Source organism: Pezoporus occidentalis, unplaced genomic scaffold (genome assembly GCF_034315485.1).
Source record: "Pezoporus occidentalis ecotype Australia unplaced genomic scaffold, CSIRO_AGI_Poc_V1 ctg88, whole genome shotgun sequence".
NCBI classification, from domain to species: Eukaryota; Metazoa; Chordata; class Aves; order Psittaciformes; family Psittacidae; genus Pezoporus; species Pezoporus occidentalis.
In genome coordinates, this window is record NW_026916242.1 from 1,824,345 (window position 1) to 1,849,222 (window position 24,878).

At 38.0% G+C, this 24,878-nt stretch overlaps 1 protein-coding gene across 2 annotated transcripts in view; it reads left to right on the plus strand.

Moving 5' to 3' along the window:
- The first annotated feature begins 7,534 nt into the window (after nucleotides 1–7,534).
- The window catches only part of LRP2 (LDL receptor related protein 2), a 123,849-nt gene continuing 106,505 nt past the window's right edge, over nucleotides 7,535–24,878 (plus strand). For both annotated transcript variants that reach the window (XM_062604788.1, XM_062604789.1), the window contains exon 1: nucleotides 7,535–7,810. In XM_062604788.1, coding sequence (XP_062460772.1) covers nucleotides 7,717–7,810 — 94 coding nt within the window. In that variant the 5' untranslated portion in view covers nucleotides 7,535–7,716. The remainder of the gene's footprint in view (nucleotides 7,811–24,878) is intronic.

Below are 24,878 nucleotides of genomic sequence, written 5' to 3' on the forward strand. Positions count from 1 at the left end.
ATCAGCTTTTCATGGGTAGATGCAATAGTAACATATCAGGACTGCTGAGTCCCCACTCCCCTTTTTCCATTGTGCAATAATTAACTGGGTATCCAGCTTCATAATTCAAAGGTCTAAGGTTTGAGGCTTGTCCTTTTAATTATTTCTGGAGTTTTGACTACAACACTGCAATATGAATAAAACATTACTTTCAGGTCAGTATGAGGGTTCAAGCTCATGGTCTTCAAATTAATGAAATAACTTCTTCTACTGTACCTAATCAGCCACAAAGGATTATGGGGACCCAGGACATTTTCATTAGTATCTGTTAAAGTGCCTGACATAAAGTGATATAGCTCCAGTTTTTATAGAAAAGCTAAACATTAAGCAGTCATTCTTAAGGAACAAAAGGAGTTTTAATAAATAGGGGAATGTGGTATGTAACCTCCTATTTACTTTAATAGCTTGTGGCTCTGACTTAAAATGGCACTTCAGCACAATTGTTTATTTTAAGGAGGAAAGAAAAACAGTGAACAACCCCCCCAGAGCCTTCTAAGACACAGTAATTACAAAGGGTATGTTGCATAGCTGTTTTCATACATGTTTTTCAAACTCAGAAACTAGTGTTCCAGTAGAAATTTAGGCAAAAGGAGTAAAGAATGTGTTCCAGTTTCTTGAATATGCCCTTCAGCTTATGGTGCAGTGCAATTGCACTCAAGTGTTGCGTATCTGAAATTTCTTAAGGTAAGCACCAGAAAAGTAGCTTTCCTATTGGTTTTAATTTAAGATCTTATCCTGAACAATATTGATCATTCTGTATTCAAACCAGTGAAACAGCAGGAGGTACCCTTTACTGTGCTGAGGTCTTTAGAAGTATCCTTATCAGGAAAAATCTTAAATTTTGGAACTGGTTTATACAATAATAGCTTCTGTATGCAAAACTGAGTGCTGAGAGAAAGGAGGAATTCACATTACAAAATACAAAACACACCACTGGGCTGAATTTTGAAGACAAATTTCCACCTCAACATTTTTCTCTTCTACGAAGTGGCTATAAAAATAACATTGTATGCTCTCCTGATGGTAGCTCAGGTAGATCTAACTTCCCCAGGCATGTTGCCCTTTTCCTCCTGGATTGTAAAGTGCAATCTGATGAGATGTTGGCATGAGCAGTAAAGTTGGTTGAAGGGTGTTGTGTCCCCTGCTGCCATTTGCAGCTCTATCCTGCGTTTGTGGTGCTGGGTTGTAAGGCAAGCACAATGGTCAGCACTCTCTCGAGGACCTGTGCAACCGAGGGGACAAAAGGGAGTGGGAATTGCAATGTGGATAAATGTGGATTGCAAAGGTGGATAAAGGGGGAAGGGTGGACTTCTCAAGCCGGTCACCCTTCTTACCAAAGTCTGTGCTCACTGAACTGTCCTACATCTCATTCCTCTGAACAAGTCCTCCAAGGAAGAGGGAGGTTGGGTTTATTTAATTATTGTAATCCTTTTGACCTCATGCATTCATGAGTTTGTTCTCTCCTTGTCAAAGTAGTTTTGCAGGTTGGGTGAATCACGTACTATTTTCAAAGCAAATATTTTGGGTATTGTTCCTTAGCAGTCAGCTAAGAATTGCTAAAATGTGGATTAACTTGAGCTATCATTTGCTTCATATTTTCCTATTTAAAATAACAATATATTCGTGCTATAAATATCTTGGTATACAAATCAATGGTTGACATGCACAAAGTGTTGCAGGGTACCTATAGTTTAGTCATACACTGAGTAACTTTGCTCTCAGACTGTTCCATAGGCCTATTGCTGCCTGTTCCTTTTTTTCAATAAACATGAAGGCTCATTCACAAAATTGACTGAGTAAGACTATATTTTCATCTTTTCTATTAAGCAGGCAATGGTTAATCTTTGATGCTCTGAAATACATATTAAAACTGTGAGAATCTGTCACCTGCAATGCCTGTACTGCTAAACCATATTCTCATTTACTTATTTACTTATTGTTATTATCCTGGATTTGACCTGATATTCTGATTAATACTACTGATCTGAAGGCTTATTATTTATCTTTTCTCAGGTGCTTTTGATGGACTGCTTTTGTGGTCTCTCAAGCATTTCACTGTGCCTGTTGGAGGAATGAGATGTAGCTGTTCTTAATATGTGAGAGTCCCATTTACAAAGGTGTTTATCCTGAACAGACCTCAAATCTGTTATTAATAGGGATGTATACAAACAAAAATAGATAATTCAACATATGACACATGGTAGATACTGTTGCCTATTTAGCAAGTAAATTTTTACACTAACACTGTGGGAAGTGAGAGGAAAAGAAATTGTAGGACATTCTAGCTTGAATGATATATAGAAGAGTAGTAATCTTGCCTCATACTAAGTTCACTTAGTGTTATCTCTTATCACATCTGTATTTTCTTGTAACAATAGCTGAGATAGATGGTATGATGTTTTCTCCTGCTGACCTTTATACTACTTACTTTTCACACAAAAGAAGAAAACATTTCTTCTCAGATTTTTTCCTAGTTCTCATCTCTAAAGTGCCTGAGAGATTTGTCTAGTTTTGTGCATTGGCAATTGATGCACAGACTCAGTGGTTACAATATCCTTTGGATTTTGGTTAGGTTTAGTTTTTTATACCTAATTTAAGATATCAAGGTCTTAATTTCAGAGTGCTTGGTATCACACCTTTAAAGCACAGCTCTCATCAACTTTGGTTACAGCAATGAGCACTTCAGGTTTTGCTTAACAGGCCCAGGTGTCTTAAATCAGAAAATTAGGAATGCTTCAGAAGCTTGAAGTGACTTCTTATATAATAAAAGACTGTGGTCTAGGCAGAGCTGAAGTAGTGCTCCTTAGTGTGGTAAACTTTCTTCTTTCTGCTTTAATTTGCTATTGTGTTTCTGTAACAGATGAGGCAGGGGTTTTTCTTCACTATTTTATCCTCATTAGTTACTCAGGAGCCACTGAACTGGAGCAAAAATTAGAACCTCTGGTCCTCAGAGACAGAGAAAGTGCCAAAGCAGTCTGGTTACAGTAAGGCAAGTACTAAGAACTTTGGTAACTAGAGATAGAGCTGAAGTAAAGCATACTTGTCCTTACTTTATTACTGTGTCTCCAGGTTAGGGCACAGGGATTTGCAGTGCTGATCAAAGTGGGGAGGGGACAACTGGAAGCTGTTGAATCTTTCTCCACTTTTTTCTGCCTTCCAGGCAGACCCTCTCATCTCTATACTGTTATTGTTAAACTCGATCACAGTCCCAGTTCTGCAGGTGCAATACACAGGGGGTGTTTTGAAGCTTATTTAATGACTGCCTGTTTGCTAGTCTCAAATGTTCTGTGGCAGTTACAAAGAAAGTGCACATTTCCCATACTCTGCTTCTTGTTCCAGGGCACAGTGGTGTAATTCCAGGTCAAAAGAGAGAAATTGTAATGTGTCACTAGCCAGGAGACCTTAAGAAAAAACTTCTTGCCACAGTGCCAGCTGGATTGTGCAATCCTGGCTCTGTGATTTCTGTTCTAGCCCAAGTCACATCTCAGTTTAATGTTTCTTACATTCATGTGGGCTTGGGATCCACCTTTGATCCAGTCTTCTGGAAATCTGTGCTCTAGTTATGAATATGCATTAGAAGTTTGGGAGCAGTGTCAACTAAGGCTCTCTTTTTCTTAGTTTGAGATTAGGTGGGGTTTTTGTTGTTTAAATCCTTGGGAAAAAGTACTACCCTGGCAACTAACTCTGATTGTTATAGGTACTATGAAATGTGATGTGGCTTGTATCAGAAACTTGGTGAATTTCGGGCTGGTTTATGCTTTTCTCTTCCATATGTCATGGAATTGAAATCAATATTGGCTCTCTGTAGAAGATGCAGTGCAGTTCCCTAAAATGTGACTTTCCTGTTTATGGAAACTTCTGCTTGCACTACATGTATGTGGAAAGATTAAGTGGTGGAGTCCAAATACGCATTGCTACTGTGGACCCCCATGAAAACAAGTAAGTTTGCTCCCCTGAAGTCAGATGGAACCTGAATTGGACTTTAGGTGAAATGAATGCCTCAATAGTACCTCTAGAGAGACCTTCCTGCCATTAATAGCCTGTTGAGAAAGGAAGTCTGTAACATGCACAGATATTATTGCTTGCTGTAAAACAGAAGTTCAGTTAAAGAAATGGGACACTTTAAACTGTAGAACAGCAAAGATGGATGAAATGTGAAGAATTAACTGCTGCTGTTGGATACTTATGTTATTACTCAGGCAGAGAATCTTTAGGTTTGTATGACTTGTCATTACATTACGGTCAATGTTCTCTCAAAAAAATGAGCATGGCTACAGGTAGGCTTGCTTTAGTATTATTAAACAAAAATAATAAAAAAGCTTGTTATGATAAAGGCATAGGATTTAATGATGAAAATTAAATGTGAAATTGGGAATACAGCTTGTAACATAAAATGCTTTCTATGTGGCAAAACCTGGGTTTATCCAAGGACAGATTTGCCACAAGATTACCAAATGCCACTGGCAATTACAGCTTCATTGGATAATGTTCTGGGCAGATCCTGAGCCTCTGTGAACTGTCCTAGCCCTGAGAAGTTCGGAAGAGACAAATTTATCTGAGCAACTATTTCTTTCAGTGAATGTATCCTCCTTTTTTTTTTTTTTTTAGCCATCAGCTTTGTATCATTATTTAGTCATACATCAACCCCTGGTGTTTCTATCTGTCAGTTAAGAATTGGATGAGTTTGAACACTAAATTAGAACTAGAGCCTGGTCAAAAAGAAATCAAGCCTTTTAATTTTTAACTTCTGTGCTCAGCATGCAACTTTAATGTGTAAGCAATGTGGCTGTGGTTATTCATTCTAATTTACACCTTTAAAAGCTCTTCTGATTGCTTGCTTACAGCAAAAAACAAGCAAGGAAAAAATCCCAAATGGTATTTTAATTAATAAGCAGAGTTCAATGAACAACTCCATTGCCTGTGTTTTTTCCCCTGTAATCTTCTAACAGATATGGTCTGCATCTTCTTAAATCTGAAGTCAACTAAAAATCCCTAGTTCTAGTTCAGTCAGAAAACAATCAGATGACATTTTAGTCAACAGGAAGCTGAGAGGGAGAGGTCTAGCTACACTGTCAGGGATGATTTTGGATGTAGTTATGGGAAATCCTTGAGGTGTTTTGAATCTGATCTTGCAAATCTCATCTCACTGAAGTCCTATTTGGTGGTATCCAACAACACAGGGTCCCTTTGGTTGAATGATGAGGTGCCACGGTAAAGTGAGAGAAGAAAGTTTTAGGTTAAGTAAATGGAGACAGCATTGTCCTATGCTCCTTAGTGTATAGTTAAGATAGTAATTTTTTTAGTGACTGTCATTCTTCAGCAGTGAAGCATCTGGGCTGATCATTACATTTGTCTCTGAATGCAAATTATGTCTTTTGAGGGTGAAGAATAATTGGCAGGGAGCGCTTGATCCACTGGCTCAACACAGGCCTTCCCCTCATTCTCATTCTCAATAGTGTTTCCATCATTCCTGTTTGAGAATCCCTCTTGCCCAGCACCCTGTGGGTATAGATGTGTAGAAATGGTGATGGTAAATGAGGCAGAAAAACACCTTCTGGCTGCTAGCTGTGTGGGAGTAAAGCATAGATAGGTGCTTCCCAAAGGTCACCTCATACAGAGTGACAGAAGAGTGCACATAACTCCCAATCCAGAGTTGCAGTTCCCAAGTACTGTTTGCCCTGTCTGCATGTTGCTGGGGTGGGAACTGCTTTAAACAATTCCCGTTCTAATTAAGTACGGTCAATCTGTGTGTTGGCTTTTCAGTCACCCATCTCTACAGAGCAGATCTGCTTGCTCCCCTGAGGATCCCTTCCTTCCCTCCCCATTGGCGTTGTTGGGGGATTAAAGCAGCAGCAGCCCCATACACAAACGCAGCTGGTTCCGTTTGGTCAGCCTGAGCCTTGCTGTGAAACCACGACAAGAATTCCAGTAAGTTGGCAACACTGAAACACAAAGAAAACAACAATAGGAAAAGTCCTTCCGTGCAGAAAGGAATGTTTCAAGCACTGTTCCCCTACAGTGAAAGGAGAGAGGGTGGGAGGGCAGAGAGAGATTTGAAGAGGGCAGGTCCCCCCTCCCCCGGCAGCTCTGGATCTTGTGATGGAGAGATCTTATCCTCTCTTTGTGATTCAGAGGTGCCAGGAAGCTAATTGAATATTCTGATCTGCCCCCAGTGTTTCTTGTGGCTTGACCCCGGTGCTGTGTCGTACCACTACACCAAACAGCCCTGAACCTGCATAAATCACAACCTTGCAAAAGCCTAGGCTCCACATCTTTTCCCCCTTCTCGCCCCCACCATCATCTGTCTTTATAGATAGAAAACCTTTACAGAGAGGTTTAGGAGGATTAGTGTCCTACAGGACCTGGAGAAAAATCACAACTTACTAATAAGCAACAACATGTTCCTCCACAACATTTCCAAGAATAATGCAGCCACCTCAACCCCTTAATTGAAATTGCAGTCCATGCCAAAAAGAAGAGTTAATGCTTTGAAATACCACTTAATCTCTGTTTTAGCATCAACAAACACCAATTGCAGTATAATGAACATAGCAGGAAGCTAATGTAAACAGTATATGAAATTTATAAAGGTGGTGTCATTAAAATTGTCTGACAAACTTCTTGCAAGACTAATACCATCTTTCTCCCATGGTATGGTATGCACAGTAGTCACATGCACATCTATGTTTGCATGTATACAGAGAAATGAACAGCTTGGCATAACTAGGTTTTCTACATGGAAGACTTTCTGACTAATACAAAACAAAATAATTAATTGAATTCACACACAGTTTATGCAGGGTGCTTCTGATCCTGCAAGCAAAGCTCTAAAATGTTTTCCCTTTTCCCTAGACTGCATTCCAGCCTGAAGTACTGGGATATCTTTATCTTTCCCCTGTGATACTATGCACTGTTATACCCTTGTTAGTACATACATGATTACTGAAATGGCAGCAGTAAAATTCAGGCAGACATTTCATGTGTGCTGTGCATGCTGTTGGAGAGTTAGAACTAGAGTAAGGTGTCTCTAGCTGGGATCTTAAGCATTCACAGTGAAAGTACTTTACGAGTCTGATTTTACCTGCGTAGTGCTGAAGTAGTTTTCATCCCTACATTTTTCCTTTTGCAATATTCATTTGAGGAATAATAATGATAAACAAGTTCTAAGCCTTATCTTCTGCATTGGTAATATGGTGTTACGACTTTTTCAAAGTTGTCAAAAATACTTTTTTTTTGGTTTGGAGCGTGCCTTTGGGATGCTAAAACCTACGACGTATTTCACTTGCAGTCTGAAATTCACCTGATCAGTAGATCAAAATGTGCAGTGTAGCACCAATGGACGCTGATATACAGCCTGCAAAGTGCACGCACTTAGAAGCATCTTGCCTGTCCTGCAAAGCGTGGAAGGAGGGGCAGCGGCAGCCTGTGGCTGCAGGGCCTGGAGCAGTGCCTGATTCCCTCATGCTAGTTCCGGGGCCGCCGGGTATAAAGAGCTTTATGCAATGTCTGGAGGGTGGGAGTTTATAGAAAACGCGATGTCTCAACAGGCGAACACGCCTTTCTTCTGCAACTAGCGGGATAAGAAAAAGACACCGGGCTCCCTGTGCTGCTGCTGTGCAAATCAGCACCCCGGAGCCGAGGAGCCAGCTTTGAGGGAGCTGGAGCATCCCAGCCCAGATGGGAACCCACCATCGGATGGATGGAAGAGCAGCAACTGCTTGCAAACTGCTCATACTATTCACTGCATGCATAATGCAGGGCAGTTGCCAAGGTAAGCGCTATGCTGCAGCCTCTCCGGAATGGGACTTGCACCGCAAGGAGCACATCACTGCCCTGGGGCCTTCTGTGAGAAACACCAAAGTGCCTGAGAGCAGAGGGTTAGCGGGAAACGGTGCAGGAGCTCTTTCAAATAGGGGAGACAGTTGGCCCTTTCCTTTCCAGAGTTATTTGATGGAGTTGGTATCTGTTGTGGAAAAGAAAGTAGCGCCTTAAAAAACACTACAAACACCCCTGTCTCTTTAGATTCACTTCACCTTGGTTTTAAATTATTCCAGGATGTTTTTTCCTGATTGTTTCTCTGGTTTGTACAAACTTTTATTTCCTGGTTGTATAAAACTGCAACATGCAAATGTTGCTAGAACTGAAGGGAGAGCTCAGACTTTGCAACTCTGTGCTCCACACTGAGCTGTACAGAGATGCAGGAGGGCAGCTTTTCCTGCACTCATTACTGGCTGTGGGTAAGGTGGGGGAAGCTTTTGCATTTTTGTCTTTGTGATCTTTGTGCCCTTCTTGCTACAGAAGTGCGGGTGGTTTTGCAGAGCAGAGTTCACCTGCGTTCCAAGAGCAGGTTTGGTGACCACTGAAGTTGTACCTGGCGTTGTTTTTGAGGAGCGGCAGGGTGCACGTACACAGGTTGCGCGGGGAGGTGTGATGGGTGGACAGGCTTGCGTGCGTGTGGTATCTGCGGCCCCTTGGAGCAGGCTGCCGGCGCGGAGCAGATGCTCAGTCTGGAGCACAATAAGCTCCCCTCAGCCGCTCTCCCGGGCGGACTGGGAGTCAGGAGAACTTTTCCTCCGGGCTTTGCCGTTGCCGGGCGACGCCGGGGCGCACGTGACGGGCCGGCCGGCCCGCCGCGCAGTTCCACTGCCACCAGCCGGGGACGGGGTGGCCGGGCCGCGGTCCCCTGCCGCCCGTGGCTGCGGCTAGCCTCTGCCCCGGGCCGCCTCTGGACGCGGTGCAGCTGCCCTGCGGTGGGAATGAAGCCTCTCTTCTTGGAGAAAGGGTGGCCCAAGTTCATTTCCTTGGTCCCACGGATTGACCCGGCAGCCTTACTGGTTGTGTGTCTGTGTGTGCATTACGTGTGCGTTCAAATTGTTAATCTGCTTTCTTTGCTCAACTCTTAGTTTAAGCTCCTTAGACAGAATCAAGTAAGTAATTATATAGCAACTGCTGCTACCAGCTCCCACTTGCGAGCAGGGAAATAGGAGATAGCTAATGTGCAGCAGGAGACCTGCAAAAGCTTCTAGCCAAGGAGGTCACACTGGGCAGAGTTAATCCTGTGCACTACTATTTTATCTTGGACAAAATGGAAGTTGCAGTTTATTTCTTTGCTCTACAGCCACATTTGACTGTTCAGGAAGTGCTTGGTAAATGGCAGACCACGATATGCAGGGGGAAGCTTTCAACTAGCATTGGTAGGGAGTGGAAGTGCTGAAGTTTTTAACTTTGATGGTGTGCTGTGTCCTGCCTCCCCCACCTTCAGGGTAGAATAACTGCAAATGAAACAGTATAGTTTAGTAATGGGTAACTGATACTAGTAAAATCTCAGGGGAGCAGTCTCGGCCACGCTGTGATTATTATTGTGAAATATTTGATATTCTTAGGTTCCAGCTCCTTGAATGTTGAGATCATGTCAGACTCTCATAAAAAAAAAAAAATAAAAAAAATGAAAGCAGTTCTAAGGCTTAGAAGGAAAATGGTGAAAATCATATTATCTTGCCTAAGTCTTAATGTTTTCAGAGGTGCTTCTGTGATGTTTTTTGGAACCTGAGTGTTCCTCATATAAACTGGTTGTTTCTAGAAGTTGTTTCACCTGAGCACTTGCTCAAATGATAGTATCACAATTCTTCCTTGATTTATCTAATTCTGGATTTACTGGAATTAAACACACCTCTTATAAACTGAATAAAAATACAATTGCCGGCAGTACAGGGCCTGGTTCTGCAGCCTTTACTCTATAAGCCTTGTTGCCTGCGGGGTAACTATTGAGAGAAAAAAATTGCAGCTGGAATAGAAAAAACTACCTCAGTGAAGATGGTGTCAAGAAGGAGCATCACGGGACTAAGGTTAATGTTTGTTTTGAGGAATCTCAAAGTGCTTCATGCTCATAGTCATAAACTGGAGCCACTGGATGGATATTGTACTCTCAGCAGTTTAGCAGAGGGCAAATGGGATCAGTAGGGCAACTTTGCATTTGAACAATGAGCTCTTTAATGTTACTGCAGAGCATACCAGATCTACACACTCAAGCAATATTCCACATAGTATCTGTTACTAGGCTCACCTTATCTGTCATGGAAGGCCTGCTATACTTTTCTTGATGAGAATTTAGTAGCTGAAAGTGCTTGGGTTTTTTTTCCTGTTCTTAATGGTTCAGAACCAGAGGAACTGTTAGTTTAGTTTCTGTATAAAATAATTCATATATATAAAATCATATATAAATTATCTATAAAAAGCTGCTTTTCTTTACAACAAAAAGGAGCTCTTCTTTCTAGACACAAAACATTAAGAACATTTCTCACCAATCTACTATAGTTAATATTTCTGTAACCTGTATGTTTCAAATCAGATTTCCTTTGTTGCTTTTTGGTGTCCCTTAGGTCCTGATGACCTACTTTCAACAGAGATGCTGTCAATCTTCCAGAAAATAAATGTGTATTAGTATCAGGATAATATAAATTATTTAATAAATTGCATTTGCATTGATTTTTTTTTTTTTTTTTTGCCACTAATTCCGTTAAATTAGTAGAAAATTAGTAAATTAGTTAGAAAACAGCGCTGGCATCAGGCTTGCATGTTCTTACACTGAAGTTCTGGTTTTGCTGATATTTATTGCAAAATACAAACTTGCTATGTGCAGGCCAGGTTTTCATTTTATTGTTTTTACAATGTTTAAATTGTTGTCTGCCTCACCCCTTGTTCCAGTGGGTACTTCTGAGGATCTTTTCCTTTAGTGTGTTTCATGTATGGAATCAAAGATGGAAAATTCACATGGCTATGAATTATATGAGATCAATGATTGCTTAGCCAGGCTGTATATTTTCGTTGCTGATAATCATAATATTTGTGTGTCACCATTAATGGTCTTTTTCTCTACATATATGCTAATTGTTTTAATTTCTGGATTCTGTATTGAATTAAAAGGCCTGAAGATCACAGCTGGGTTGACTCCTAGTATTTTTTTTTTTCTCCTCCTTTTTTCAATAACTCATGTTTTACTGATATTTTTTGAACGTTTCTGTGGTTGAGCTCAAGATCAGAAGATTTTTTTATTTTTTTATTTTTTTTTATTTTTTTTTTTAGGGAAGCTGTTTATTCTTTATGTATCTTGGCAAAGTTTGTGCAAAAACTTTGCTGTAGCATAAAAATTAGTGCATTGAATTTGATTTACATCCTAAATCTTTTTAATGATAAATCATCAGCTTAAATGTGTTCCAAGCCAGTATGACTAAAATTTGTTACCACTATAAAGTCTTTATTAGTCTGAGAATGGAGGCTATTCTAAAAATGAATGTATATAGTGTGATACCGTATCTCAGAAATCACTATGAACATTTGCATGAAGTGAGGCCAGTAATAAATAGATATGGTAAGACCAAGTATAGAAAAACTACAGTGGCTCTTTCCAGAATGGCGTGGAAAAACATGCTTTTCCATCAAGCATTGTAATAGCTCAATCTCCAAATTAATGATTCAGTATTTTTTAGGCATTGCCTTCACTCAAATCTGTTTAATCTGTCTACAGGATGATGTATGGTGACATTGCCGTAGGCGACAGGCCAGAGGCAGTATTCATACAACCTCATACAGTGCTGTGCACATGTAAATGACAGAAGCCTGTCTGTAAGATTACACCCCTGTCAAGACCTAGTGTTTGAAGACCTTGAGTGAGACTCTTCTTGGGCACTGAGGATTTGGGAGTAACGAGAAGGGAGAAAGGATAGCAAAGCTAGTGAATATACCAATGCAATCCTGACATTTAATAGGTATTGTGCATGACCTGTGAGCTGCAGTGTTCATAGTCCTGCACTAGTATAATTTTCTTGGTTTCTCTTGGAGATGTACTCACACAAAATCAAGAGCAAAATCCCATTGAGTGTCCATCTACTTGGCTATGAACTAGTTTATTTCCCAAGGGCTGACAATCAAAAGTACCTATCAGTGAAATACATTATAATCTTCACCCATTTTAATTGATGAGTGGAGTTCCTGTGCATTGACAGTATATTTTTTTTGCATAGTTCTTTTTAATGAGTAGCCCTCTTTTAGTACATTTCTTGAATTTTCTTAATTATTTACCCCTTTCCTATATTGTGTTCAGCAAAGCATGTCAGGAATTTGCAGAGTAATCAGCAAAAGTGAAGAATGGGACAAACCCCAGAATTCTAGTTACAATTTGAAAGCAGTAATTGAATGACACCTGGGTAGATTTAGGTTCTATGCCAAATGCTGGAATTACAGTAAATAATTAAGCTACAGGAATCAAGACAAATAGACAAAGCATCTAAGGACATTTCATCTAAGATAAGTGTGTGATGTGTGTGATGCTTCTATTTTCCTGTAAGACAAACCAAAACCTTCTTTCATATATTGAGCTGATTGGAAATTTGAGCAATGAAATCCTACTTTAATCCAGATTTACTTTCCATGTGTTTTGCAGGAAATGAGCAAAGATTCTTTGGGGGAAAGGTAGAATGCAATTTCATTAAAGCCTTTTAATTCTTTGGGGCTTCTTGGATTGACGTGAAATCAGTCACACTGTTTGGAGCCTTTCCTCCTTTATATGCCTTCCTGTACTGTTAGATTATTGCTGGATCAAAGCCCAGTGATTTTTTTTTTTTGGTGTTTTGTTTTTTGTTTTGTTTGTCTTTTGGTTTGTGGGGTTGTTTTTTTTTTTTGTTGTTGTTTTTTGTTTGTTTGTTTGTTGTTTTTGTTTCCTAAATATGAATACTCTTATTTTTAGTTGAGTAGTAAACAGGCACATTATAGAGGTAATTCATTTTATCTCTATGAATATTGGATCAAATGCCATTCAGTTTTCCTAAAATACTTATTTTCAGATCTAAGAGCGTGTGAAAACTCTCCAGATAGGCATATATGTAACTTTCAGTTACATGTTGATAGTACTATTCCATTTTTAAGCAGGGGTTTGTAATTGCTTCTACTCTTTCAGAGCTCCACTTAAAAAGTGCTGGAACCATATAACACTTTGGATGTTTGAAAGGAAATTACACTGTGTAGAAGTTGTCGTTGTTGAAAAACATTAAAGTCCCCTTCTAATTAATGATCTACAGGTTGACATCTATTTAAAGGGAAGTTGGTGGTTTTATTCTACTGTGGCTAATTAGCGATGATAATCAGATGATTTGTCAGCTTCTCTTTAATAGCTTACACTGAATGTGGCAAATAAAGGATAGAGCTGTTTTTCAAATTATTTAAAACTAAAGTGCTGCTTTATATAATTTGATAATTATACTTTATTCTTAAAGATACCTTGAGCTGTCTCTAGATGAAGGAATAACAAGGTTTTTTTCTGAGTCAACTCAGTTCAACTCCATTAATTTCAAAGAAATTGTCTGAGTTGTACTGATCTAAGAGATAGAAAATAGGATGCAGTGAAGAGTAAACATTTCTTTTAATTGCTTCTTATTGTTTGAGATCCATTTTGAACTCCACTTTCTTATTACACTGTTAATTTTATTAACTGCTTTTGCTTCTTTAACTCAGCACACTTTTAGAACAGTTTAAGAAAATGAAGTTTAATGATTAAGCATAGAAATGTTGAATGGAATCGATAGCCTTTAGTGAATTAAAAGCCATAAGCCTTTACTGTTGGTTTCGAGGCTTTTAATGTTGTCTTTGTTTTGCAATACTTAAAGTGGATTAGAGATCTAAGGATCACTGTTACAAGTTTTGTTTTGGATTAATGAAATGACATATAAGGGTTGACTGAAATTGTTCTACTTTTATGACCTCTTCTATTTTATGCTTTTGACATGAGTAAGTTGCCTTTGTTTTACAATCAAGAAGCCAGATCTTCAGCAAAAGGGCACTGTTTACATCAGCAGTGTGTCTGCCCAATTATTTTCTTGCACACGCAGGTCATGATACTACACCCTGCTGAGTTGAGTCAAAGAGTGGGGGTCCATTCCAACAGGGACTTGCTTTGACAGGGATTGCAGGCTCTTGCATTTGTGGAGCAAGAAGGATGAGGGTTTTTTTGTGACATCTCTTAAAAAAAAAAGGCATAGTCTGCAAGATATCCCAGGAACTGATACTGGTCCAGTGATATATTTAGAATCTAGGTAATACTTTTTATCTTCAGAAACCATTACCTGAATTATCAACTCAGATAAATGTACCACAGAGTTTAGTTTAGTTTGGGGAAATACAGGGCTTGCAGAACTGGAGTCAGTAATTCTCCCCAGGTTTGCCCAGAAGAAGGAGGCTTACTGTGTAAACTTCATATCACTCAATACCAGTGGGAAACATTTCAATCTGATCAAGCCCTTGTCATACCTTGTAATCTAAGGGTATAGTTTCATGAGCCAGGTGAAGAGGTTGCTGCTCCTGGAAGCAGGATGCTTCACTCTCCATCCTTCCCTGCTCCAGTGTCTCTTACCATGTTGCTGCTAGCCTTGAGATCTTGCTGCTTGCTTTGTGCTAGCACCACTGCTCATTGGACTTCTCTGTGACCTGCTTTGAGTTACAAACCTGGAGGAAAACTAAACCAGGACTATGGAATTAGGTGGTTTCTTGGTGGCCTGGTGATTTTGAGTAGCATACAGAAAGGTCTGGCAGATACCAGAGTCTGGGAAAAACAGTGAACTTTGGCGTCAAGTTGTAGAAGGAGGGGAGTTGGAAAGAGAGAAAGAGCCCCCTTTTTCTTACAGTAAATCAGTGGGTTGGCTCAGCTGGCCATGCAGCCACTGCTTAATGCTACTGCTAGGAGCACATAGGAAATGCTTGGCTAGTGTGCTAGTTACAAGAGCGGTCCCATCAGGGCTACAGAGAAGCAGTATTAGCACTGCAGGAAACCCTTTTGTAAAGTTGTCTGGTGTAAACAGATGGCTTCACTTGAATGGGACTGCTCACGTGTTCACTTTTCAGCAGGATTGTAGGGCTGTTCTCAACCTGCAATGCAATAAATGAGTTGGACGATAATCAAGCTCCTGGAATCCTGCTGCAGTTTTTGTTGGCCTTCTAGCTGTGTTAATAAAAGTAGCTTTTACTACTGTGAGGTCTAATAGGTTTTGAACTATTTCATGTGAAACAAATGAGCTCCAGTTTATGTCTGAAATGAATGACAAAGTTTGTGGCGTCCTCTATGAATATATGAGCTGTTTTTAATAGCTTTGTAGTTTTTACTTTCTATAGGAAGTCAAACACAGAATGCGCTTGAAAGCCTCACTGAAAATTAGTGTTTTTCCTAGTATTCCTTAATATAGCAAAGTGCTAAAATTCCTTTTGTTACCTCTGCAGTACATGAAAGGTATTTACTGAAGTGATTAAACTGCATCTACTTTAGTTGTTAATCTGAGCCTTGATAAATTTCTGTTGGCTGAACCAATAGGAAATCTGAATAGAGCATCAGATACAGCTCAGTTGTAGTTGGTCCTATTACTCGGGCAAGCTGGCCATCTGCTTCACCAGGAGCTCCGCCTGGGTAAAGAGGGCAAGGACAATGGGGCTCCTTTGGCACTTGCAGAAGTGATATCCTGTCATGGAATTTGTGTTCTAAATCTTGGCAATTGAAAAAAAAAACCCAAAACAACAAACAACCCGCCATTATTTAACAGTGGAAATGCAATGATGCTGCTATTGCTAGATTTTGAGTTCTAAAGGTTTATTAAGCCTGCCACAGAATGCATTATAAAATAGTTATCTTACAGTGGAAATGCAAAAAAATAATGAAACATTCGAGCTGACATTTAAATCCTTTGGAAGTTTGGATGTCTCTTGTATTTGAGGAAGAAAAAAGCTAAAAGACAAATAATTGAATTCCATAAAATAATGACTAGCAAAATGTAAATGAACTAAGAGTGTGATAAAAGTTCCAACCTTGATGAAGTACTTTATCCACTGAAATTTTATCACTTGCTAATGAAACAATTCCTGCCTAGGAAAGACACTTCAGTCATCGATTGCTTTACTTTTTAAATTGTTGCTCTACTGAGCTTTTTCTAATAAGGGTCAAGAATTCTCAGAGACTTAAATCCCAAGAAATTTCATAATGTAGTAGAGAGAGATGTAGATTATCACCCTGTCAAGAGGAAATCTCAGTCATTACACATTCCATATATAGATACTGACATTGCGGCCACCAGTGTCCCAGGTGTGGCTGTAGTCTTCTTCCTGGCAGGCATTTTGAAAGACTGATAGAAACTGTTGCTATGAGAAAGGCATTACAATTTAAAAGTTGCAAGTTTGTAGACAAATGCCTGCAGTTCTGTGAGGATTGTTATTAATATGTTGTGTGCTACCACTGTGAAACTTGGGAGTCAATGTGTGCCCTTACTGTGGGTTTGTCCACTTGCTTTTGGATCTAAGTATGTAAGTATGCAGGACTTGCATGCTCTTGTGTTTCCAAGGATGTAGCAAGTGTAGGGCTTATCCAGCTTCACAAGTTAGAGCAAGAAACCCTTCTTTCCTGCTGTTCACTATTGTGCCTGGAATGCTGCTTGGAGTAGCTAGCTAATGTAATTTAAAGAGTTACTTAAAATATTATGCCTAACAGCCACCAATGAAGGGAAGTAACAGCAGAATCAAGTACCCTTAAAAAATCCTAAGGGGTGAGTAAATCCGACAGTTGTAGAGTTTGGCTGGTTAGGGGACATCTAAGTTAAATGCTTCCATTGGGGCTGAAAGGAAGGGTAATGTTTCAGTGGCAGATGATATTTCTTGTGTTTATCCTCTTCCAGTGTATTCAAGAACTTTGTCTTTTTAATCTGACACACTCATTAGTATTACTGTTTGGGTAAGAATTTTTTAAAGATTATTTTTTAAATTGAGAACTGTAAAGGAAATATGCTACGTTTTTAAAATGAAAGAGCCGAAGGATGATTTAATTCTTATTGCTTATTTTCAGGTTTATTAAGATAAATTTTATTTTTGCGTGAGCACATTGGACAATGTTGTTGTTTCAGTTCAGGTGATCCTTCCTTTACTCAGGCCTGCCTTAACACATGGGATTTCTTTTTCAAGAAGCTTGATAAGGAGGGACCAGCCATAGCTATTAGTGGCAAGCTGAAATTGAGTCGCTACTGTATAAGGAGGAAATTTGATGAGTGTCCAAAGAAATAGATATAGTTCCTCATGTCATGGGCAGTATTAAGTAACATTAGAATGTCTGACTAGGCGCATGCTAGATGCTTGTAGCATCTGAACTATCTATTCTGTACTGACACTTGTATTAGTTTGCTTTTCTGAAAATGTTCTTGCATGTTTAGTTTGCAATAAGTAACAGTCACTATTTTTGAAGTGCAAAAGCCCTGTCAAGTTTTGGTTCACAGCTTAAATTGTCCCTTTTTTTTTTTTTTTTATCTAGTGTCCCACTGGTTATGATGATGCTATTCAAATAGTGAAGAATTTTGTTACAGATACGGCTTCTGTGGCGAAAAAGAAATGGCTTTCACTTAATGTGATTACTGTGTTATCTGTGTAAGGGGAAGTGGTTTATTTTTTTTGCACAAGTTTAATTTTTTATTTAATAACTTGTGATATAATATTTCAGTAAGTTATGATTTGGCACTGTTAGATGTTGTATAGCAAGTTTCAATAAAAGAAATATAAAAAATTACACAGTTTCACTGTAATAAACTGGATTGGAAGGCTCTTACTGAGGCTGATTTCTAGTGCTACAATGACTCATCGGCTTTTAGGAGAGCATGACTGAATTGAATGCAGCTCACCATCTCAGTATGGAGTCTGATTTTGAGAACAAACATCACATTTATTTAAAAAGCAGTGCAGCTCTCAGAATGAGAATAGTTTACTGAGCAGATTGTTTTGTCAACTGCTACTGAATCTAACAGACCTTCTCAGTGGTATGTACTGTACACTTTCTAAGCTGTTTAAGTGCTTTTTTCATTTTCCACATACTGTGTAGTTGTAAATACTTCCTAGACTTGAAGATTTTCATTGTTTGGTCATATTCCCCCCCTTACTGTTACCCAATTATTATTCTACAGCAGCCTTGGGGCCATTAGAAAGGTTCATTCTTAGGAAAATGCTTGGGATGCTTCCTCCTGTGAGTAACTGGAGGTGTCTTTATACTGAGTTTGCTTGTTCTTCTTCCTCCTTATGTCATTTTGTCAATTAGAACACATTTACAAATTTAATGTGCCATTCATGAAAAGGAAGGATTTAGGACAGCTCAAACATGTAGCCTTCCCTATAGCTCCACAGTGCTTGCTTTGCTTAACCAGCTAATGCAATCGCAGTTCCTTTGTGTGGATTAAGACACCTAATGTCAAGACAACTGGTTGAGGTTTTCCCGTTTTGTGCAGAACATATGTCATGTGTCTGAAATACATTTTTATATTTTAAAGTCTAATCTTTTAGTACTTCAAAGACTGATTCTCTTGAATTATAGCCATGCTGATAATGTTTACTAAATACTCTAAGAAAGGAGTACACATAGTTTTTGTTGGTCTCACCTTGGAAAATACTTTATATACAGTTGGGATTAAAGAAAGCGTCAAACAAGAATTAGTTATCACTGAAGGAGAAGAAATTTCACAGTGACTTAAATGGAAGAAGGAACCTGATCTGTTCAATCTAAGGAATATTTACTTTATCAGTGGAAAGGTATATCACCTCCTGTCTATTAGAATTAGCCCTTGTTTAAAAGGATTATTTCTTATTCCTGCTTATTATAGGACTAAGAAGATAGTAAGAGTTTATTTGTTGCTTTCTAAAAAGTGTGTGAGTTGAAGAAAGGCTATAAAGGAACTTAATTTTGATTAATTTGCTTTTAGTTTTGTACTGTGGTAAAGATACATAGTATAGATATGTGCTGTTTATGAACATGTATGGTAAGTGAACTGTCATGATTTTAGATTCAAGAAGGTTTGGGTTTTTTCTATGTTTAAGATCAATGTGAATAATTAAAAAATATTCTATTATTGTTTTGGGTTTGTTTTTTGTTTTCGTTTTTTTTTTTTCCCAGAATGGCTGGTTTTAAAGTGATAATGTAGAAGCTATGGTTATTTTGTTCTGAATACCAGAGCTTTAAGAAAGAAAACATTTGAAATGAGTTTTTTTTTTCTAAGAGGTCCATATGTGATTTATTAGAAAATTAGGGTTGTTCTCTTCATTATTACTTCAGGCTTATACTTGAAGAAAATAAAATTGAATAGGTTTGTTAAAAAATAATTTAGAAACCATTTCTATTTTTATCAGGCTGCTTGTATTTGTTGCTTTTTCAATAAATAAAGCTAAAGTAAGGTAGAGAGGATGAGGATTATGAATATCTTTAATGTTGCTAGGAGGCATTTACAGTGTCATTCCTTTGAACTTTTTGTCTGCAGGAGACTTGAACCCTTTTTTCTTTGCAGGAAAGCTTTCCTGCTTAGTTTCAGTAGATTAAAATCCTGAGTTTGTTTAATTCTTGGATTTATGTTGAGGCATTAGTAGAAATGAATCTATAGTCCTTTTATAATTGTATTAACTGAGAACAAATAGTTTAACATACAATATACTAATTTTAATATGTTCAAAAAACATTCTGCATGTGAGTATTATTAAAACCAGATTTGATGCTTTAGTTTTAACAATGGTTTTGGTTGACAAGCGTCTGCATATGCAGGAGTGTGCACACAAAAATCACAGAATATAATACATATTTTGCTGTCTCTGGACTTCCTTAACTACTTGGCAAGTGGTTCTGAAAGAGAAACAATAAAAACCTGCTGTTGCTGCAGTGAAACATGATATTTCTAACTCTATTTTGAAAGGCAAAGTTTTCACTTTTGTTCTTGAATTTTAAGGTGCTATTTATTAAAAATCAGTGTGTAATATAAAATGTAGCATTGGGTTCTAGTCTGACAGGCAAGATCCATTTATTACAGATTCTGATACCCATCATTCCAATGAACTCAGAATGTGGTTTACTCAGTTTCCTCTTCTGTGAGTATGGAATATCTAGCTCCTTAATCTGAGAAATAGACTCTGCATATATGGGTAGACTTACAGAAAGAAACAAATAATTAAACTTAAGTTTACCTTCTGTTTTCATTCCTCTCACCTTCCTGATATCAGTTTTATTTATAATCCAATAATATAGGGAGTTCTACATGTGAGTGGATTTTTAGGGAGAAGGTGTAGAAGTATCATTTTTCTGCTGTTTGGGTGAGTAAAAGCTATTTTATTATCAATAGGTTTCTGCTATTTTTTGAGGAAGTTGTGCAAGTGGGACTTGGGAACCAAATCTCTTAGTCCACTTTGTGTCAACGGAGAATTAGATCTGTTGCTTCAAGTTCAGTCCTTTATCATTTCCATATACCCCCACAGTGAAATAATCTGAAATAATCTGTATCATCTGTGTACCAGAAAGTTTTCTAAAATGCCCGTATCTTAGCTTGGAGGCTAGGGGGTGCATAATAAAACAATCAAATTAAGTAAATGAGGTACTTCTGCACACACATCTCATTATGTTGTTGGCATTCAAATGAATAATTGAATTTAAAAACAGAGTAGACAATTTTTGTGAAGAGTAGTGCATTGATTACATTAAACAAACTAGAGTTAGAGGTGGAGTCTCTGGCTAGGAGCCCTTCCAACACCAATTGATAAAGGCTTCCTGTGGAGGCCCCTCCATAGGAAGGATCAAGGTGCATGTTGTTTCTTGTGCTGCCTAATAATTATACCAGCAAAACTGAATTTGCCTCTCATGTACTGTGACTTCCTGGAGTGCTACTGGAGAAACAGTAGCACTCCAGATTTTGCTTTGCAAAAAAAAGGGGCCATTTAGCCTTTGCTTGTTGACATTGGGCCACCCAGGTGAGTTCAAGCACCTATCATCATTTATCCTGTAAACTGTCTAGGATATGACCCTTCTTTTTGTTAAGCGTTTGTACAGTGCAAGGCGCAAAGAGTCCTTGATCAACTACTGAGTCTATAGAAGCTATTTTACTAATAATCTCGTTATAATATCTAATTGGATATTATTATATAATTCAGTAAAAGAAATCCTGTGCTTCCTATTCATATTGTAACTCTCTCTTGCTCTTCTGCTTCAGATTGTCCCTTGACTAGTCTCCTGTCTACCTGTCAGTCTTTGTATACAGAGATCTTTTGGTCATGTGAAGTGGGTGCAGACTCACATTTGTATTGCCTTTTTGTTGATATTGTCATTTTGTTCATATTGTCAGATTTCTCCAATATAATCTGGTTTAGAGACATGTAGGTACAAAAGATGTTCTGTGTTGCAATGTCTTGAAAGCTGAAAATAAACCTTGTACAGCTTTCTGTAATACCTTTAAATGCTTATGTGGTCGGTGTTTTTTTCATCTGAACAGTTTGTATTAAACATAAAGGAGTTTTCACAGTGTAGAAGTACTGAAAGTTAAATATTGATATATGAAATCTATCATAATTATATCAGACTATTTTTCTTTACATTTACCTATTGTAATTGCTAGCAGAATGCTACTTTTCAATATCACAGCACATTTTACAATAATAAGCAAAGGTTTTTCCTGAACTATGGATTTTACTTCTTTCCTCATTAGTGTGGGGGAACAGAGATGGAATTTCCAGAGTTTTAGCTTCCCCTCCCTGAGCATTCCAAAACCTCAGGCTGTTTGATATGCAATTAAGCTAGGCAAAAATCTGACAGCAAAGTGTATGGAAGGTGATTCTCCAGGCACCTGCAGTGCCACTGGAGTGGGCTGTTCTGTCTGGGGGTGAATGGGAAAAAAAAAGTACCCTGTCAGAAGGCAGGAAGAAAAGAGAGCTTATTGCTTGGTTTTCTTTTTGTAAAATGTATGTGGAAGACATTTGTAATGAACAGTTTGTTTGCACTTATTTGTTGAAAAGCTGCAGATGTATTAAAGGTGGAACTGTTCAGTTGGAAAAATATTATCTTGAAGAACGTTACTCTTTTAAATACAAAAAAATCCATTGAGAGAGAAGACTCTTGAAGTGTCAAGTGAGTGTAAGTTTCATTTCTGAGTGGACAGTTTGAAAGTGGTACAACCTACCCTGGGCTTAACATGTTCTTCATTACTTTAAATCTTTCATTCGGGCTTAATTGGTAAAGAGGTGTTAGCAGTTCTCAAAGGTATTGTGGGCATGAGTAAGAAAGAAGAAATAAGGGGTTTTGGTCTGTTCTTTATAGTCAGAATCTCATGGTGCCTTTAATCTCTGGATCACAAATGTAATTCAAAAGATTTGTAGTCAAAGTTAGAAAAGTATGAGAGACTTCAAGGTTGAATGGGCAGGTAGAAAATTTATTAAAAGAATTGGAAAAGACTAGAACTGTTCAAAGAAGAACTGAAAGGAGTCTGGAGTAATGCAGAATGGCAGAGAGTGGGGCAGTATAGGTTTCCATTATAAAGTGAAGGTAACATTCTGATTTTAACACAAGAGGATTTTATTTAAGCTTTAGGTCTCAATCTCAATATTTCTACACAAACATATTCGGGCAAATGAAGCACAGGAGAGTTTGAGAGCCTGCAATAGGCTGCCTTCCTATTGAAGGCTGTAACCCTATGGGTGCAACCATTGTGCTGCGAAATGCCTGAAGCTATTAACCTCTCTCTCTTCTGCTGGAGTTCCATATGACCTAATGTGACATTGAGTAACATTCATTAGTGCTGTGAAGGTTGACTACTATCCTCTAGTGGCAGTGGGATTTGCTGTTAGCAAGGGTTTAGCTTCATTCCTCTTCAGGCAACACTTGCTGGGCAAAACTTGTCTTGAAGAATCTGAGCTAATTGTATTGAATAGTGCTTGTATCACATTATTTCCATTGGTAAGAGATACATTTATTTTTAATAAATTAAAAGTCACCCAAATGATTCTATGATTCAAATGTGGTTTTTTTGATTAGTATTTTGTTCAGTCTTTGGTCTGCCAAAATCATTATTATGTTGATTTATTCCAGTGGAAAATGACTACATGGCATAATCTTTGTGCAATTAGCTTACCCAGAGCCAGTAATATTAACCGCCTTCTTTTTTCAGAGCAAATTGTGAACCTAAAACATCCACTCAGGAATCTTTTATAAGAGAATCCCAGACACAGAGAACCACATGAAGTCTAGTGACAAAGTTAGCATAAAGCTCAGACATAGGAAATACATCAAGAAGTTTAGAAGCAATGCTTTGTGCTCTGCTTTTCCAGTGATGCTTCTGGTCTTTGGTTTGCATTTTTCAGAACTAAACTGGTTTATATTAAAGATGATACCATTCATTTGTTTTTACCTTGGTGTTTTCCTTAATATTAGGCAGTTAAAACAGACCTTACCTTTCAAAAATATTTTTGTTAGTACCCAGAGATGCTTCTTTATATATATTCTGGTGTGATTCTTAAGGACTGCCATGCATACTTCAGTCTGTATTTTAGTAATGCTTTAATCACAGTCAGAAGGCAAAAACTGAATTATAGTTCGAGTAGAGCAACACCAAAAATTTGATCATTTCTGAATTTTGAACTTTCAAAAATCACCTAGATTATTTTATATTAGCAAATTTTAAGCATGACAGTGAAGACTAATTATTTTACTGCTCGTTTTTAAACTCCGTGGTTATTTTGTCCAGGAATCCTGCTAACAGGATTCTGCTTGCCTGAAAGAGGTGTCTGGTTTTATCAGCATCTGTCAGAGTAAACCAGAATTTCTATGGAAATTAGCTCATTAGTATTAATTTTGTCTGCCTTGACATAAAAAAAAAATTCTTATTGAAAGCAAAACCTTCCATAAAATTATTAATGACTAATCATATTGAGACTTCAGATAATGGCAATAAACAAGTGGATACCCCTTGTCTTCTGACAGTCTGCCTTCTTGCTGAAACCCAGGTGCTGCAGGCTCACATTGCATAGCATGTATCAATGGAAATAGTCCTTTTGGTCTCCATATGTTTCCTCTATGGATCATTACTGATCAGTGTGTGTAATGCCTGCAGCATTTTTACTTAATACTGTTTAAAATTTGTAACTAAATTCATAGTAACTAAATCACAGTTCTTCAAGGTAGGTTTCCAGTACTTGGTTTTAGCAGAAGTTTTGAGAAAACGGTCTCTGTTGGTGTCCGTATTAACAAACCTGGTTATTGCTGACATGATTATTTTTCTGTCATTCTGGATATTTCTCTTGGGTATTCATAGCAGTAATCTTGTAATCATGCATTTTCCCCCGATTGCTTTCTTCTTTATCAAACTTAAAATTGGGTTTGTTCCCAGTTGAAACACAAGCTTTTTTGAACCTTTGTGAGAAGTGCCTTTGATACTGCATGCCACTTTTACTTCTTCCATATTACTTATTTTCAAGGGTTGTCATTTGAATGAATTAGCATCATTATCTGCTATGTAATTTTCTTTGTTCTAGAGATAATATAAAACAGTGGTAAGTGAAGTATCAGTCTTTTTTTTCTTTTAGGTGTTTCAGAGCTCTTTGCCTTCAGTTATAAGTAAGCATGGAGGATAATATTTGAAAAGCCTAATGACGTAATTGAATTACAATAGGTCTGCTGAAGAACTGTATAAATGGACATCGATACAGTGCTTACTGTACGTAGGTGTGAGCAACTTAAACTGTAATTCTGCAAAGTATTACAGAGTGTAGGAGAACTGCATGGTTTGCAGGTTTTCTGTTAACATCCAGTTACCATTTCTCATGCTGTACAAAAGCTATGTTTATAATGCTTTCTAAAAAGTTTATCAGTGTTATCTCCTCATTTTTATCACTATAAGGGTATGTTTAACTATAGCAACTTAATACAAGATAGGAAAAATAAATTAGCAGTGGCATATAGTGCTTGACAGCTTTTTTGCCTAGTTACTATTTAGAAATAATATACAAATTGCTCATATTGCTTGCTTATAAGCATATTTCAT